The 17,073-nt window shown below is 50.8% G+C and overlaps 1 protein-coding gene across 1 annotated transcript; it reads left to right on the forward strand.

The window, feature by feature from the left end:
• Positions 1 to 1,687: 1,687 nt before the first annotated feature.
• Itgb7 (integrin subunit beta 7) lies at positions 1,688 to 16,728 on the forward strand. The gene is made up of 15 exons (XM_041646047.1): positions 1,688 to 1,730; positions 8,189 to 8,392; positions 10,142 to 10,343; positions 10,434 to 10,604; positions 11,197 to 11,438; positions 11,739 to 11,897; positions 12,129 to 12,224; positions 12,344 to 12,433; positions 13,842 to 13,988; positions 14,195 to 14,388; positions 15,021 to 15,244; positions 15,383 to 15,602; positions 15,733 to 15,938; positions 16,138 to 16,298; positions 16,459 to 16,728. The coding sequence occupies exons 2-15, from the start codon at positions 8,192 to 8,194 to the stop codon at positions 16,543 to 16,545; spliced, it is 2,400 nt and encodes a 799-aa protein (XP_041501981.1). The 5' UTR covers positions 1,688 to 1,730; positions 8,189 to 8,191; the 3' UTR covers positions 16,546 to 16,728.
• Positions 16,729 to 17,073: the final 345 nt, after the last annotated feature.

Below are 17,073 nucleotides of genomic sequence, written 5' to 3' on the forward strand. Positions count from 1 at the left end.
CTCCTTAGCCAATAGCTTAGGCTTCTTATTAACTAACTCATATCTTAAATTAACCATTCCTATTATGTTTTATCACAAGGCTTGTGGTTTCCCGGTAAGGTTCCAGGATGTCTCCTTCGGCAGTTTCTGTGTGATTTTCAGGTCAGGGTGGCTGGGGACAAGCAAGCAGTCTGTGTCTACGCCTAACTGCTGACTGTCTAGACCTTGTGTCTCATAAAGCCTCCTCCACTTCTTACCCCCTAAAACTTCTCATTCCTACTGATAGTCTTTTCTCAGTGATGGAGACTGAACCTAGGACCTCTTGAACGTTAGGCAAGCTGCTGACTGAAAGCTGGGTGAACATCTGAACACTGAACTGCCTCCCCACTCTACCCCCATTTTCTTAGTGTGGCAGGTAGTCTTGTAAACAGTTTGTTGGGACCATCTCGTTCTTACCGCCATCTGAGTGCAGGTGAAAACCTCAATAGGCCACCCTTTAGTACAGTTCCTCACGCTGTGGTGACCTCCCAACCAAAAAACTATTTTCATTGCTACTTCGTAACGGTAATTTTGCTACGGTTAAGAATCGTCTTGTAAATACCCGTATTTTTCGATGGTCTTAGGTGACCCTTGTGAAAGGGTCCTTCTGCCCCCAATGGGATTGAGACCCACAAGTTTTGTATAGCTGGATGAGCAACTACAGCTAAGGAGTTTTACTGCTTCCTGTTAAGGGAGAGAAAGTCAGAATTTTAACCCGGGCAGTTTGGCTTCAGAGTCTAAGTAGTTCAGCTGTGACACTGTTAGGAGTTTGAGATCCTGGAACAAGACCCCTGACTCAATTCAGATTGCAATTAATTAAGTTTATTGATACTGCTAGCAGGGTAGCAATTTCTGAGCCAAATTACAGACCGCCACTCAAAGTGGGGTGAGGGAAGGATTTTTAGAAGTGAAAACCACAAGATCTTGAGTATCTGCACTAGCAAACCAAGAACTGTTTTGCTCTGCCACGATTAGGTGGTCAAGGGGACCTCAAAATAGTCTTTGGATGTCCGCGTAAGCAGGTGACAGAAGCAAGCAAGCAGTTTGTCGTGCCACAACAAAGTAGAAGGTCGGGCTGCACATTTCTGGAGGGGTCATTGAGTCAAGGTTGCTGTGAACTATCTTCCGGGCACTACACTCAGAGACAGCTGTCTAGCGGGCACCAAGCGGGCCTGCAGCGCATCCGGTGGAGGTCTGTTTTGTTAGCCATCACACCGCCATGATGGTCCCTGGTCTCTACAGGAGCGTATCTCGGTTATCTCCTTTGCAGTGCTGGCTGCTGCTTTTGTTTCTTCCTGTCTGGCTCCTTCCTCTCTGAGAACTGGAGACATAACCAATTTTGGAGGGAGGCTGATGTGGATTTAGATTACAGCCCACCCCCTTTGCTACCTGTGACATTTTGCAAAGTTGTACTCTCCTTGGTCTCCCAGTCTCTGTGACACTGGGGCAGGGGTGGGGGCACTGCCACTGTCTAACGTGGTTCTCGTGACCCTGAACTGCAGCTTAAGAGAAACGAATGCTCAGGAGACGTGGACCTTCTTGGTCCACTTTACCCACCCCACTCCTGTTTGCTCCACCTTCTGCTAGAGCAGTCACCCAACATGAGTCCCCCACCCCAGGGCGTGTCACTTCCTCCTCTGCAGCCTCTAGATCTGTACACAAAGGCTGCTGCTACTGCCACCACCCGCGGAAGGGCTGCTCCGAAAGCACCTGTGAGTACCACCAGGGCACCAGCCCACTCTCCTCTCCTCACCCGGGCCCACTTGTTCACCACCTCTCGAGAAGAAGGTCTCGTGAATCCCTTTCTGCGTTTCCTCTGGTATCACAGCTTCCTGCTGCTCATCCCTTAAGTTTCCCCAGTGGAGTCAGAGGGAGGGAGGGAAGGAGATGGACTGAGATGCTGGCGAGCGAGTGTGACTTCCATGGGTCTATGCTTTCACCAGCATGGTCTCTGTCCCTGACTGCTAGCCTCGCAGCTTGATGCTTTTTCCACAGCCCAGGATTCTTCCCACTTGGCACCTTGGCTGCAGACTCCTCGTTCCAGGGCTGCTGAAGCTTCTCTCACCAAAGAGTTGGTGCTGTCACAGTGTAGGCACAATCATAACTTAGTTATTATGGGCTGGGGCCGTAGTTCCCTGCAGTGGCCTAGCTCGAGTGAGGCCTGGCTTCATAGTTCACTGGGAAACTTGAGTGAACTTGATCCCTTGCAACCTAAAAACTTCTTTACTTAGATTCATAAGGAATCCTAATGGGCAACATTATGGGATGTAGCAGAATGACAGGCTGAGTCCAGGGAGGGAGTGAGAATTTATTTGGTCAGGCCTGAGCCTGGCGATTGACGCCTTTAATCCCAGCACTCAGAGGCAGAGACAGGCATATCTCTATTAGTTCAAAGCCAGCTTGGTCTACAGAGCAAGTTCCAGGACATCACGGACTAACTACATAGAAAAACTTTGTCTCGAAAAATTTTTTTTCTTTTTCATCCAGGAGGCTTGCGATGCCTTAATCCATGAACCCCTCCTGTGTTGTGGGTGTCCTTGGCTCATTGCTGGGGACTTCAGTCTCTCTTTGCAAGGAGGCGGCTGAGGTAGAAAGTTCTTCCCATCTCTGATTAGGAATAAAGAGAAAAAGAACTGGGAAGCAGAGAAAACAGCAAAGTGGTATAAAGAATAATAATAAGCTGGGTGGTGGTGGCACAAGCCTTTAATCCCAGCACTCAGGAGGCAGAGGCATGCGGATCTCAGTGAGTTTGAGGCCAGCCTGATCTACAGAGTGAGTTCCAGGATGGCTAGGACTGTTACACAGAGAAACCCTATCTTGAAAAACCAATAATAATAATAATAACAGCAAGGGGAGAGATAGACGCTGGTAGCAAGATGCAGGGATCACCAAGGAAGAAAGACTGAGACAACTGAGAAGGTTGGGGGAGGCCATGTATGAGTTCAGAGCCCCCTTTAGGAGAGATGAACGGACCTGAGGTCTCTCTCTTCGGAATGGGGGTAAGAAGCAGAGCCCTGTCTATGAGATGAGTCAAAACTAAGCTTGGTGCTGCTGGGTCCCAAGCCTCTCTGACCACAGCACAGAAACATGCAGGTCTGAGGTTTTGCTGAGGCTGAGCCTGGGGTCAGCCTCTCCCTGAGAGCAGAAGCTCTGTAATGTGCTACACCTACCTGAGGTCACATGGGTTGTGAGCAGGATGGGGTTTCAACGGCTCAGGACCCCACCCTTCCCCAGGTCTCCTGTAGAATGTTGGTACCTGTGTCTGAACCCTGGCTGAGAGTGTGGATGCTTTCTGCCAACCATGGGAAGACATAGCACAATCCCTAGGAGCTGTCAACACCTAGCAATGTTACAAATGGATGCTGGCTGCCTGGCAATGCTATGCCTTCCAGAGGGTTCCTAGAGAGCCGTCGGCACCTCTGCAGCATGACGAGTGCAGTGGTTTTCATGTGTCACCATTTGTAATACTAGGCAATTAGAAGTTTCTGAGATGGACAGATGGACGGTTCCATGGTTAAGAGCACTCTTTCGGAAGACCCAGGTTTGATTCCCAGCATCCACATACTGGTTGCCAATCATCTATAAGTCCAATTTCAAGGGAGCTGATGCCCTCTTCTGACCTCCCAGAGCATAAGCACACATGTAGTGCAAAGATATATATGCAGGAAAATACATAAAAAGAATAAATCCAATAAAAATTTTAAATAAAGATAAAAAGAAGCTATTAAGATTTTATGTGGAATTGAGAACTGAAATGAGAGATTGAATACGCTGGGCAAAGCTGAGCTTTGAGCCGCAGCCCTTGGACTGGAGATCACTGAGTGTGATGCCCATTGTTGCAGGGCCGATCAACTGCCACTTAGTTTACCCATACAACGCAGATTGATATGGAAATTTTAAATTAAATTAAGAATTTTGAGACAGGCGGAGTGGTGGAGGCGCATGTCTTTAATCCCAGCACTTGGGAGGCAGAGGCAGATGGATCTCTGAGGCCAGCCCGGTCTACAGAGTGAGCTCCAGGACAGCCTGGGCTACACAGAGAAATCCTGTCTTAAAAAAAAAAAAGCAAAAACCCCAAAAAGAAACCAGAAAGCCTTATTTGGGGCCAGAGAAACGGTTCAGTTATTAACAGCACTGGTTGGTCTTTCAGGGAACCTGGGTTCGATTTCCCGGCACCCACATGGCGCTCACAGACATCTGTAACTCTAGTTCAAGGGGATTTGATGTTCTTTTCTAACCTCTGCGAGCCCCAGGCACATACATGGTGCACAGGTACACATGCAGGCAAAACACCCATACACATAAAATAAACATTTAAAAATCTGTTTTCGGTTATCTCTGTACACGATGGAGGTCTCCATTCTTTCGGTGTGTGGCTAGGCTATCTAGCCAATCCGGCACCGGTTCTCCTGTTAAATGGTTGGGCGCAGTTTGCCACAGATGGACGGGCTTGCAATTTGCTGCAGATGGACGGGCTTGCTTCTTTCCTTCATTCCTTCCCTCCTTCCTTTTGTCGTTCTCCATCTCCTCCTCTCTAAGAAGCCTGGACTGGCCTGGAAACTCCTCATATAAACTCAGGATGATGCTGAGCTTGTGGAAATCTGCCTGCCTCGCCTCCGAGCGCCAGCGCACCTGGGCCTGCAGCCTCACTCTATCATTAATTCATAGTCCTAGTTTATGTAACTACTGCCTCACTTTGATTGATGTGGCTTTATTTATTTATTTCTTTTCTTCAAGACAGGGCTTCTCTGTATAGCCCTGACTGTTGTGAAGATTGCTCTGTAGACCAGATAAACACTTTTTGAGACAGGGTCTCATGTAGTCTAGGCTGGCCTGAAACCCTGTTCTCCTGCCTCTGCATGCAAAGCTGGGATGGCAGGCACACTCTGCCACATCTAACGTTTTTATTTTTGAATCACAGTAATAGATTGCCTGTTCAATTCTTACTTATTTTTTTGGTGTTTTGAAACAGAGTTTCTCTATGTAGCTTTGGAGCATGTACTGGAACTTGCTCCATGGACCACCTGGCCTCAAACTCACAGAGATCCACATGGCTCTAGTTCCCAAGTTCTGGGATTAAAAGTGTGTTCCACCACCACCTGACCTCAATATTTATTTTTTTAATTAGAAAACATTTTTTTTTTCAAGACAGGCTTTCTCCGTGTCAATCTGACTGTCCTGGAACTCACTCTATAGACCAGGCTGACTTCAAACTCAACAGAGATCCGCCTGCCACTGCCTCCGTACTGCTGGGATTGCCAACACCACCCAACAGGCCTGTTCAAGTTCTAAAACTAACTAATCAATCAATCAGTGTAACCTAGGATGTCACCCATAGTCACACTTTCTACCACTGAGCTACACTTCTGGTCACAGAAAATTCTACTGGGTATTCACACCTGTAATTCTAGCACCTGAGAGGGAAAAGCAGAGTTGTCTTGTGTTCAAGCCCATCCTGAGCTATACAGTAAGGCTCAGGCCGGCTAGGTCCCTGTCTCCAGAACACCAAAACCAAAGCCACAGTAGAAAAATAACTGGAAAGCTAGCATAGTAAGTAAAGATGCCTGCAGCTGAGCCTGACCATCCTGTCCCTCCGCCCGCAGGCTGTGTCCTGGGCGTGCTTCCCACTACCAGCTAAACAAATAAGTGTAAAACACAAAACAAGGCTGGGCGGTGGTGGCGCGCGCCTTTAATCCCAGCACTCAGGAGGCAGAAGCAGGAGGATCTCTGTGAGTTCGAGGCCAGCCTGGTCTACAAAGTGAGTTCCAGGACAGCCAGGACTGTTTCACAGAGAAACCCTGTGTCAAAAAACAACAACAACAACAACAACAAAAACACAAAACTAAATTAAACTAAACATATCAGGCTGGAGAGCTGGCTCATTGGTTAAAAGCACTTGCTCTTCTCAAGGACTTCGGTTCCCAGGGCAGGTCCCCACTATCTATAACTTCAGTTCAAGGGGATCTGATGAGGGCACCAGGGACACCCATGGTGTACAGACATAATAATAAAGTAAAATATAAATTTCAACATCAACGAGACTTTCTTCTACCCCCTTCCTCTGGCTACTGTGTCCACTGTGTGAGACCACCCTCCCCTGACCATACGCCCTCATTCTGTTCCCCTTTCCCCTTATTTCCATTCTCCATTTGCTTATTCAGACCTCAAGGCTGTCAGAGTACTTCCTCAGCTCCTCCACTTTATAGATGTGGACACTGAGGGGTCTGGACAGAGTCGAGTCTGGTGAGTCCTGTTTGCTTCACTGCAGCTTGGCACATTGGTGAAGAGCTGACTTCCAGAGGCCCTCACCCTCCTTCCTTCCTCCCTCTCTCCCTCCCTCCCTCCTTCTTTTCTTCCTTCCTTCCTCCCTCCCTCCCTTCTTCCCTTCTTCCCTCCCTTCTTTCCTTCCTTCCTTCCTACCTTCCTTCCTCCCTTCCTTCCTCCCTCCCTCCCTTCCTCCCTTCTTCCCTCCCTTCTTTCCTTCCTTCCTTCCTCCCTCCCTCCCTTCTTCCCTCCCTTCTTTCCTTCCTTCCTTCCTTCCTTCCCCCCTCCCTTCCTCCCTTTTTCCTTCCTTCCTTCCTTCCTTCCTTCCCTCCTTCCTTTCTTCCCTTCCTTCCTCCCTCCCTTCTTCCCTCCTTCCTTTTTCCTTCCGTCCTTTCTTCCTTCCTTCCTTCCTCCCTTCCTCCCTCCCTTTTTCCCTCCCTTCCTTCCTTCCCTCCCTCCCTTCTTCCCTCTTTCTTTCCTTCCTTCCTTCCTTCCTTCCCTCCCTCCCTTCCTCCCTTCTTCCCTCTTTCTTTCCTTCCTTCCTTCCTTCCCTCCCTCCCTTCCTCCCTTCTTCCCTCTTTCTTTCCTTCCTTCCTTCCTTCCTTCCCTCCCTCCCTTCCTCCCTTCTTCCCTCTTTCTTTCCTTCCTTTCTTCCTTCCTTCCCTCCTTCCTTCCTTCCTCCCTCCCTCCCTCCTTCCTTTCTTCCCTCCCTTCCTTCCTCCCTCCTTCCCTCCTTCCTTTTTCCTTCCTTCCTTCCTCCCTCCCTTCCTCCCTTCTTCCCTCTTTCTTTCCTTCCTTCCTTCCTCCCTCCCTTCCTCCCTTCTTCCCTCCTTCTTTCCATCCTTCCTTCCTCCCTCCCTTCCTCCCTTCTTCCCTCTTTCTTTCCTTCCTTCCTTCCTTCCTCCCTCCCTCCTTCCTTTCTTCCCCCCTTCCTTCCTCCCTCCTTCCCTCCTTCCTTTTTCCTTCCTTCCTTCCTTCCTTCCTTCCTTCCTTCCTTCCTATTCCTTTTTGAGAGAGGTCTCCCACATAGCCCTGCCTTCTCTGGAACTTGCTTCAGAGAAGATCAGGCTAGCATCAAACTCACAGAGATTTCCCTGCCTCTGCCTCCCAAGTGCTACTACTTCTGGCTTTAAAAAATGTGTATGTGCCGGGCGGTGGTGGCGCATGCCTTTAATCCCAGCACTCGGGAGGCAGAGGCAGGCGGATCTCTGTGAGTTCGAGACCAGCCTGGTCTACAAGAGCTAGTTCCAGGACAGGCTCCAAAACCACAGAGAAACCCTGTCTCGAAAAACCAAAAAAAAAAAAAAAAAGTGTATGTATGTGCACATGTGTGTGGGTGTGTGCACACGAGGCTTATGGAGGCCAGAGGTGTCTGATGCCCTGAAAATGGAGTTACGGGTTGCTGAAATCTGCCTGAAGTAAGATGGAAATAGTGCGTGAGCTCTCGAGAAAAATTGTGTATTCTGCCCTCACCCCCGTTTTATGACTCTAGGTGTTCTTACTGTATGTATGTCTGTGCACCACATGTGTGCCCGGTGCTTTTGGAGGCCAAAGAGTGTGTCGGATCCCCTGGAACGGGAGCTACAGAAAGTTGTGAGCTGCATGCCATGTGGGTCTGGGAGTGGAACCCTGGATGGGAGGGTGTCCTCCTGATGAGTACCCAGTGCCCGTAACCACTGAGTTGTCTCTGTAGCTCTGTCCACCCTGGGTACCTGAAGTCTATACAGAGGAACACAGGTCTAAGACCCCTTCCTGCTTCGTCACTGTCACCCCACCATTTTGAAAAAGCTGCTGAATCCATAGGGGATGTGAAACTCTGAGGAGAGATGCGGAGCTGAGTTCAACAAGGCAACCACAAGCCAAGCCCTCCCCGAGGACTCACGCATGTGTCTGTCTTTCTATACAGACCATGGTGGATTCACCCGCTGTTCTCATTCTCCTGCTGGTTCTGTGTGGAGGTGAGACTGAGGCAGACACCAGGACTGCTTCTGTGAAGGGGGCCGCAGAATGGGAGCACGCTGACCTGTCCCTGTCGGGACCCTGCCAGCCAGCTCCTTCCTGCCAGAAGTGCATCCTCTCACATCCCAGCTGTGCGTGGTGCAAGCAGTTGGTAAGGATGTGTCCCTGGCCCTTGAACCATGTGTATGTGCTTGTACAGCCTGTAAATACATGTGTGTTGTGTGGCATAGCTGTGATCTTTCTGGATATACTCTTCAGTCTCATGGGTGATTGGATTTGGGTACAGTGTACTCCAATGTGGATGTGACTCATGCGTATGCCAGCTTCTGTACATATGTGAAAGAATCTCTGACCCATGAGAATCATGCTTATGTATGTATTGGCCAGCTAAGTGTTCTGCGACAAAATGTCATTGACTGAATGCCTTTAAAAAAAAAGTATTTATTAATTATTGTAGACTGTCCTACCTGCATGTGTGCCTGCAGACCAGAAGAGGGCGCCAGATCTCATTACGAATGGCGTGAGCCATCGTGTGGTTGCTAGGAATTGAGTTTAGGACCTCTGGAAGAACTCTTAACTGCTGAGCCTAACTCCAGCCCTAACTAAATGTCTTAAATAACAGAAACATAGTTATTGTGATTTGAGAGACTGGGGCATTCAAAAGACAAAACAAAACAAAAAAGAATTAAACACAGGTTTGAGATAGCAGTGCATGCCTTTAATTCCAGCACTTGCAAACGCAGAAGTAGGTGGATATCTGAGAGTTCAAAACCAGCCTGGTCTTCAAAGAGAGTTCTAGGCTACACAGTAAGACTCTGTCTCAGGAAGTAAATAAATAAACATGGAATTCTGGAGAGAGAATCCAGTTCATAGCAGCAAGTGCATGATGGGGCTTCTGAGTCCGTCTCAGGGCGTGCAGATTGTTATGTTCCAGCTGCAACTTGGCCTGAAGAATGAAGAAAGTGAAGGTTTCCAAAAACCTGTGGGCTTAAGGTGGGAGGAGGCCAGTGGGAGCAAAGGATGCTGGGAAGTGTGTGTTCCTTTCTGGTCTAACAAAGCTGCTCTTTGTTGGTGCCTTCAAGAGGAGCTTTAGAGGCTCAGGAGCAACAGTGTCTCTCACAGGAAGATGGGGTTAGATCAGTGCAGGCTTTGGTGAGAGGTAGGGCCCACTCAATAGGTAGCCATGTTTACAGCGGAGAAAGCCTAAGAAACTGGCGATAGTGAAGCTGGAAGACATAGATTCTATTGGAGGCAGGTGGCTTGAGAGATGAGGCTCTTAGGACAGCGGCTGGACTGTGTCTGCCTCCTCCAGTCCCGAGACTAGGGGCTGGCACCCATGCCCACTGAGAAGCCACGCTAACCATTTCCTTCCCCTGTGGCTTCCCAGTCAGTGCAGGGTACCAGACGCGTGTGTACGTGTGTGCGTGCGTGTGTGTGTGTGTGTGTGTGTGTTCGCGTGCGTGCCTCTTTCTGTTCCTATCCTCCTCCAGAAATTGGGTGTGACTCACTCCCTTCCCATTTGACTTTGGGGAAGCTGAACTACCAAGTCCTGTTTCTGTAGCCTTGAGGTCTCTGAGATCTCGACAGGAAGTCTGTGGTTCAAAGGAGAGGGGATAGATGGGTGCCTGCGGGAAAGGGGAGTTGAGTGGAGAGACTGGGTGGGGGGATGGCTGTATGTGTGTGGGGGGACTGCTACAGGAAGTGGGGAGCTAGGGAAGAAGAAAGGACTATGTTCCACAGTAGCTGTGGAGGTAAGTGTGCGGTGAGAATAAATCAGGGCTCAGGGAAGAGAATAGAACGGGGTGGACAGGGCAAAGGGCAGTGTTTTCAGGGTGTGTTGGTAGTCGAGCTGAGGGGCTGTGGGTGCTGAGGTTCCAATGCACCTTCTTCTCGGGCACAGAACTTTACCGCCTCCGGAGAGGCAGAGTCAAGGCGTTGCGCACAGCGAGAGGAGTTGCTGGCCCGCGGGTGCCCCGTGCAGGAGCTGGAGGAGCCGCGCGGCCACCAGGAGGTGCTGGAGGACAAGCCGCTCAGCCAGGGAGACCGTGGCGAGGGGGCCACCCAGCTGGCACCGCAGCGGATCCGAGTCACGCTGCGACCAGGTGGGTTTTGGATGGCGCGTGGTGATGGAAGTCTGGGCTGGGCCTCAAATGCACAGGGCTCCTAAGTCGAGCCTCGCCTTTGTCCATCAGGGGAGCCACAGAAACTCCGGGTCCGCTTCCTGCGAGCTGCGGGATATCCGGTGGACCTGTACTACCTTATGGATCTGAGCTACTCAATGAAGGACGACTTGGAACGCGTGCGCCAGCTCGGGCACGCCCTGCTGGTCCGGTTGCAGGAGGTCACCCATTCTGTGCGCATAGGTGAGCGTGCATTCACTACCCTACCAGCCCTGGTCGCTGCTTTTAGCTTCCGCCATCGCCTTAGACTCTCACAGTGTTAAACCTGATCAGATTTTGGATCTTGACACTTCTCCCAAGGGACACTCATTGAGGTTTAAGCTTGAGGGGATTTCGGATTGAACAGTAAGAGAACCCCTTGCTGTACAGAGGGCTAGCTGAGGTTCAGAAACTAAGAGACGTTCAGACAGCAGCCAATCTGGACAGGACATTGTCCTTAAGCTACTGACTCAACCCAGTGCCTTTTAGACAACCTAGATGCAGTGTTCCCATATCGCATTCTGTAATGATTGCTTTTTTTTATTCTCTTTGCTCAAAAGCTCACCTCTTGCTCCACACCCTTGATCCTGGCTTCCTTACCGTCCAGGAACTGGTTTGCCCCTGGTGGGTCCTCCTCTTCATCTCCTCCATCTGCACCTCCTTGAGCTGAGGGTGCCACAGTTTTGCCCTTGCCAGGTTCCGGGTCCCTGCCTTCTAGGTGTGTCCTCCTGTCTGAGTATTTAGTAGGGTCTTCAATACTGCCGGTGCCTTGTGACCTTTGGCTCCTTCCGCCCAGGTTTTGGCTCCTTCGTGGACAAAACAGTGCTGCCCTTTGTCAGCACAGTGCCCTCCAAGCTTCGTCACCCGTGCCCCAACCGGCTGGAGCGCTGCCAGCCACCCTTCAGCTTCCACCATGTGCTGTCCCTCACTGGGGACGCTCAAGCCTTTGAGAGAGAGGTGGGGCGCCAGAATGTCTCTGGCAACCTGGACTCACCTGAAGGCGGCTTTGATGCCATTTTGCAGGCTGCCCTCTGCCAGGTGAGGAAATGGAGAAGGGGATCTGAGAGGCAAGAGCTGTCTGGGGCTGGAACTGTGAGGGTCTGCAATCAGAGGGGACACTCAGAGCATCTCACCGTGTCCGCATGGCGATCTTGGCGTCATCTGGGTAGTTTACTTATCTTGAGGAAGAGGCACTTTTCCTAATTCACAAGAGGGCCTCCACTAACTGCAGACTTGTTTGGGGAGGGGGTTCAGAGAGCTTGGAGCAGGGAATCAGAGGAGGGGGAAGGACAAACAAGTACCATGCCCAGTTTCACAGGTTGACTCCTTCCCCGTCAGGAGCAGATTGGCTGGAGAAACGTGTCCCGACTGCTGGTGTTCACTTCAGACGATACATTCCACACAGCTGGGGATGGGAAACTGGGTGGCGTTTTCATGCCCAGTGATGGGCGCTGCCATCTGGACAGCAATGGTGTCTATGTCCACAGCACAGAGTTTGTGAGTTCCCCCTTGCCCCAGTCCTCCTCCTCATCTGGAGAGTGTCCTGTCCCCAGCTGCCCCAACAAGAAACCCTTGTCATTTGTGTCTACCTCCCTGGTCTGTCCGTCCATCCTCAGGGCTCCTCCACTGGTCCTGTCTTTTTATTGTTTGCTTTGTTTTGTCTGAGAGTGTGGCACACCAAAGGGAGACTTGAGCTATAGTCACCATTGGTCCCCTTTCCTACCTCAGGACTACCCCTCTGTGGGGCAAGTAGCCCAGGCCCTCACTGCAGCGAACATCCAGCCCATTTTTGCTGTTACTGGCACGACGCTGCCTGTTTACCAGGTGAGGGCTCTGGGGAAAGACCTCCTAGCCCATTCCATCCCCCCAAGTCTTCCCACCCGGAACCCACCCGTTCTCCTAGAGCTTCATCCACTCCCCCGCCCCGCCCCTCTTCCTTGCAGGAGCTGAGTCAGCTGATTCCCAAGTCTGCTGTTGGAGAGCTGAGCGAGGACTCCAGCAATGTCGTGCAGCTCATCATGGATGCTTATGATGTGAGGGGAGAGTGGCGAGGGTGGGCATTGCAGGGCGGGGCGAGGGAGGTGTCCTCAGGTGGCATGGCATGGTCACTTGGAGTTCTACCCATTCACAGCGCCTGCCTATGGCTTGCACATGGCCTTCCTGGTGCCAGGCAAACACTCTGTCCCTGAGCTATATCCCTTCCTGAGCCATGACTCTGTCCCTGTTTTATGGAGGAAATAGGTCCAGAGAGGACTAAAGCTAAAGATTGCTCTATGTGTGCCTAAATTTGTAATAATTCAGAAACAGAATTTCATGGATCTTGAATGTTTCTTGGGCTTAAGTCTCATTTCTTCTCTAGACTCTAGACATTTTCCTATTTTTTAAAAAAAGACTTATTTACTTATTATGTATGCAGTGTTTTTATTATATACACAGTATTCTAGCTGCGTGAAGGCTGGCATCAGACCTCATTACAGATGGTTGTGAGCCACCATGTGGTTGCTGGGAATTGAACTCAGGACTTCTGGAAGAGAAGCCAGTGCTCTTAACCTCTGAGCCTTCTCTCTTCTCTCCAGCCTTTTATTTTTTTTTTCTTAAATACAGGGTCTCTCTGGGTAGTCCTGGGTCTTCTGGGTCTCCTGTGTAAGCCAGACTGGCCTTGACCTCAGATCCAGCCTTGGCTTCCCCAGTGCTGGGATTAAAGATGTGTAACATCACGCCTGACTGTAGCAAGGGCCTTATTATCTGGATGTGGCGTCACACGCCTGTAATCGCACACCTGGTGGCAGAAGGATCAGGAATTTTCAAGGTCAGTTTAGGCTACAGGAGACTTTCTCAATAACAACAAGGATGTCCTCGATCTTGGTGAAATGATTGGAGCTGTATAACCCAGTGGCTGCTTGCTTAGCCTACTAGACTCCATTCAAACCACTCCCCACCAAAGGCAAATTTTTTTTGGTATTTTGCCTACATGTTTGCCTGTATGTGGGATCCCTTGCACAGACAGTTGTGAGCCACCATGTAGGTGCTAGGAATTGAACCAGGGTGCTCTGGGAAAACAACCAGTGCTCTTAACCGCTGAGCCATCTCTCCGGTTCCCAAACACAAATCTCCTAACAATGGGGAAAAATCTTGAGACAGTGCCGGCCATCCCAGAGTATACATGCTGGAGAAAGTCTTCTTAGATCTTACATGCAGGCTGTGTGTCCTGGTTCGGGTCTGACAAGCGTCATTGCATAGGCTGCTATGCTCTAGCTGAGGCCTCCGCTCCTGGGTATTCCAGGATGCTCCTTCTTTCAGAAATGATTTCTAACTGGGAGGACGGGAGGAGCCCCAGGGGGCAAGAAAGCCAGATATAAGCAGAACTGTGAGCGAATAAGAGGGTAGAAAGTGGGATGCAGGGGGCCTGCCATCACATGACCTCCCCCTTCTTTTCCACAGAGCCTGTCATCCACCGTGACTCTTGAACACTCTTCACTCCCTCCTGGAGTCAATATCTCTTTTGAATCTCACTGCAGGGGTTCTGAAAAGAGGGAGGGTGAGACTGGGAACCGGGGACAGTGCAGTAACATCCGAGTCAACCAGACGGTAAGAGTCAGCCAGCAGGGGGCGATACATAAACGTGGGAAACAGGGTAATATTTGGGGCAGCCATGGCAAGGGGGTAGCCTTCCACTCATCTTTAACTCACTGCATGATCAGCGGGCTTAGGGGTGTGTGTACACGAGGGTGTGTATAGCTTGGGAGGGGTGTGCACACACGAGGGTGTATAGCTTTGTCTGGTCCTATCTTCAGGTAGACTTCTGGGTCACTCTTCAAGTCACTCAGTGTCTCCCAGAGCCCCACCTCTTACGGCTCTGGGCCCTTGGCTTCTCAGAGGAGTTAACTGTGGAGTTACACACACTGTGTGACTGTAACTGTAGTGACATCCAGCCCCACGCTCCCTACTGCAGTGATGGCCATGGAGACCTGCAGTGCGGGATATGCAGGTGAGGGGTGACTTTCTGTGCTCCTTTAGCTCCCACGACTCTCTCCTTGTAGTCCCCCTCCTTTGCCTTCTGCCTCTTGGAATGTACCAGACACCTCCGGACTCCACCTGAGCACCTTGACCTGAATCCTTCCACTCTTGCCTCCCTTCACTCTTGGTTCACTACTATAACCTAGTCTTGTTCCAGCTGCTCTATCTCCATCCTCCTTGAGAACACAGGCCTAGAGCAGTGGTTCTCAACCTTCCTAATGCTGTGACCCAAGACAGGTACCTTTGGAACCTGTCCTGGAACTCCCTCTGTAGACCAGGCTGATCTCGAACTCATAGAGATCCGCCTGTCTCTGCCTCCCAAGTGCTGGGATTAAAGGCATGCACCACCACTGTCCAGCATGCTGTGACCCTTAATAGTTCCTCATACTGTGGTGACCCCAACCATAAATTATTTTTGTTGCTATTTCACAACTGTAATTTTGATACTGTTATGAATCCTAAGTATCTGTATTTTCCCATGATCTAAAGCAACCCTGTGAAAGGCTTGTTTGAGCCTCAAAGGTCGCGATCCACAGGTTGAAAACCACTGGCCCAGAGATGGTCAAACTCTGACCCATCTCTCTCTGTGCCTTCTTTTCCCAGCTGTGCCCCTGGCCGCCTTGGTCAGCTCTGTGAATGCTCCGAGGCTGAACTGTCGTCCCCAGATCTGGAATCTGGTTGCCGGGCCCCCAATGGGACAGGGCCCCTATGCAGCGGGAAGGGACGGTGCCAATGTGGACGCTGCAGCTGCAGTGGGCAGAGCTCTGGGCGTCTGTGCGAGTGTGATGATGCCAGCTGTGAGCGACATGAGGGCATCCTCTGTGGAGGTACCTGGAGTCTTGGGGGAGGCAGGGGTAGGAGAGCCCAGGGCAAATTTTAAAGGTTACGGGATGTGCCTGGCACAGTCGAGATGTTGGGCCAGCTGTGTGAGAGTGGTGGTCACCTTGTGCACGACTCGTCCCCAGGCTTTGGACACTGCCAGTGTGGAGTGTGTCACTGTCACGCCAACCGCACGGGCAGAGCATGTGAGTGCAATGAGAACGTGGACAGCTGTGTCAGTCCCAAAGGAGGGCTCTGCAGCGGGCATGGGCACTGCAGGTGCAACCGTTGCCAGTGCCAGGATGGCTACTACGGGGCTCTGTGTGACCAGTGCCTCGGCTGCAAGTCACCATGTGAGCGGTACAGGTGAGGCCTCGAGTCTTTATCTTGGGAGCTGAGGCACAGTGAACCGCCTGTGTGTTCTCCTTGAGGGTGTGGGGGGAGGACTAGTAGTAACAGCTGCCCAGATGGGAACTCATTGGCATTCACTGGACAGGGATTGTGCAGAATGTGGAGCCTTTGGCACTGGTCCCCTGGCAGCCAACTGCAGTATGGCCTGTGCTGGTGTGAATGTGACGCTGGCCTTGGCTCCTAATTTGGATGATGGCTGGTGCAAAGAAAGGACACTGGACAACCAGCTGTTCTTCTTCCTGGTGGAGAATGTGGCTTCAGGAGTCACACTCAGAGTGAGACCCCAAGAGAGTAAGTAGGCGGAACCTCAGACCTGGGGATGTGCATGAAGGTAAAGGTGTCGGGTTTAAAGCAGAGCTGCAAACCTACCGCAAATGCCCCAGTAAGGAGGACTCTGGGCTCTGTTGGGTCCTATTTACAGTGACAGGGTTGGGGAGGCTGGACACCCTTTGGGTAACTATGATCAGCTCCTATACCTTGACCCCACCAGAAGGAGCAGATAACACCCGTGCCATCATACTGGGCTGCATAGGTGGCATTGTGGCAGTGGGACTAGGGTTAGTCCTGGCTTATCGGCTCTCCGTGGAAATTTATGATCGCCGCGAGTACAGCCGCTTTGAGAAGGAGAGACAGCAGCTCAACTGGAAGCAGGTGAGGCCAGGTCCTATTGCCACGGGCTCCCCCACTAAAGGCCCTCCCGCAGCATAACTAGGCCTTCTAGGATCTGGCTTAAGTTCCAGATTGGCCTCACAGGACTAGGTAATGGGGAGAGCCTGATATTTTTTTTACAGTTTGCAATGTTTTCCGACAGGACAACAATCCTCTCTACAAAAGTGCCATCACAACCACCATCAACCCCCGCTTCCAAGGGACAAATGGTTCTGGTCCCTCTCTTTGACCCAGGCAGCAGACTCACTTAGGACTCTTGTCTTGGCAGACAGCAAAGCAGGGTCTGCCAGGTGGCAGTCTGGCACCACTGTTGAGGGGTCATCAGTTTTTTCAGTGACCTTCAGAGGGCTGCTTCCCACTGCTGCAACCAATCCCCACACCTGATGAAGGGTTTGCCCACAATAAAGTCTTACCTCAGACTACAGCCTCCACTTTGCTTCACCTCAAGACAAGAAAAGCAAACTGCCTAGCCTAGGTCTCAGGTTACTGGAGGACAAGTGTGTGCTTCTGTAGTGTGACCTGGGAACACCTGGGCCAGTGGAATCTCAGGGGATGCTGAAACTGGAGTCACCCACCAACTTCTAAAGGACCTCACCTAGATAGGAGTCAGACCACATCTTGTCAGGCTGTTGAGAGCCTTTTTATCAGCAAAAAAATGGTATGTTTTGCCTCTACTTGTTAATTCTCTATGGGAAAAAACATTGTTTTAATAGGATAGTTTGTTCTGTTGCAAGCTGTAGGGTGGGCCCAAGGGAAC

This window comes from Microtus oregoni, unplaced genomic scaffold, assembly GCF_018167655.1.
Source record: "Microtus oregoni isolate MIOR12 unplaced genomic scaffold, Mior012 000118F_ref0000498, whole genome shotgun sequence".
NCBI classification, from domain to species: domain Eukaryota; kingdom Metazoa; phylum Chordata; class Mammalia; order Rodentia; family Cricetidae; genus Microtus; species Microtus oregoni.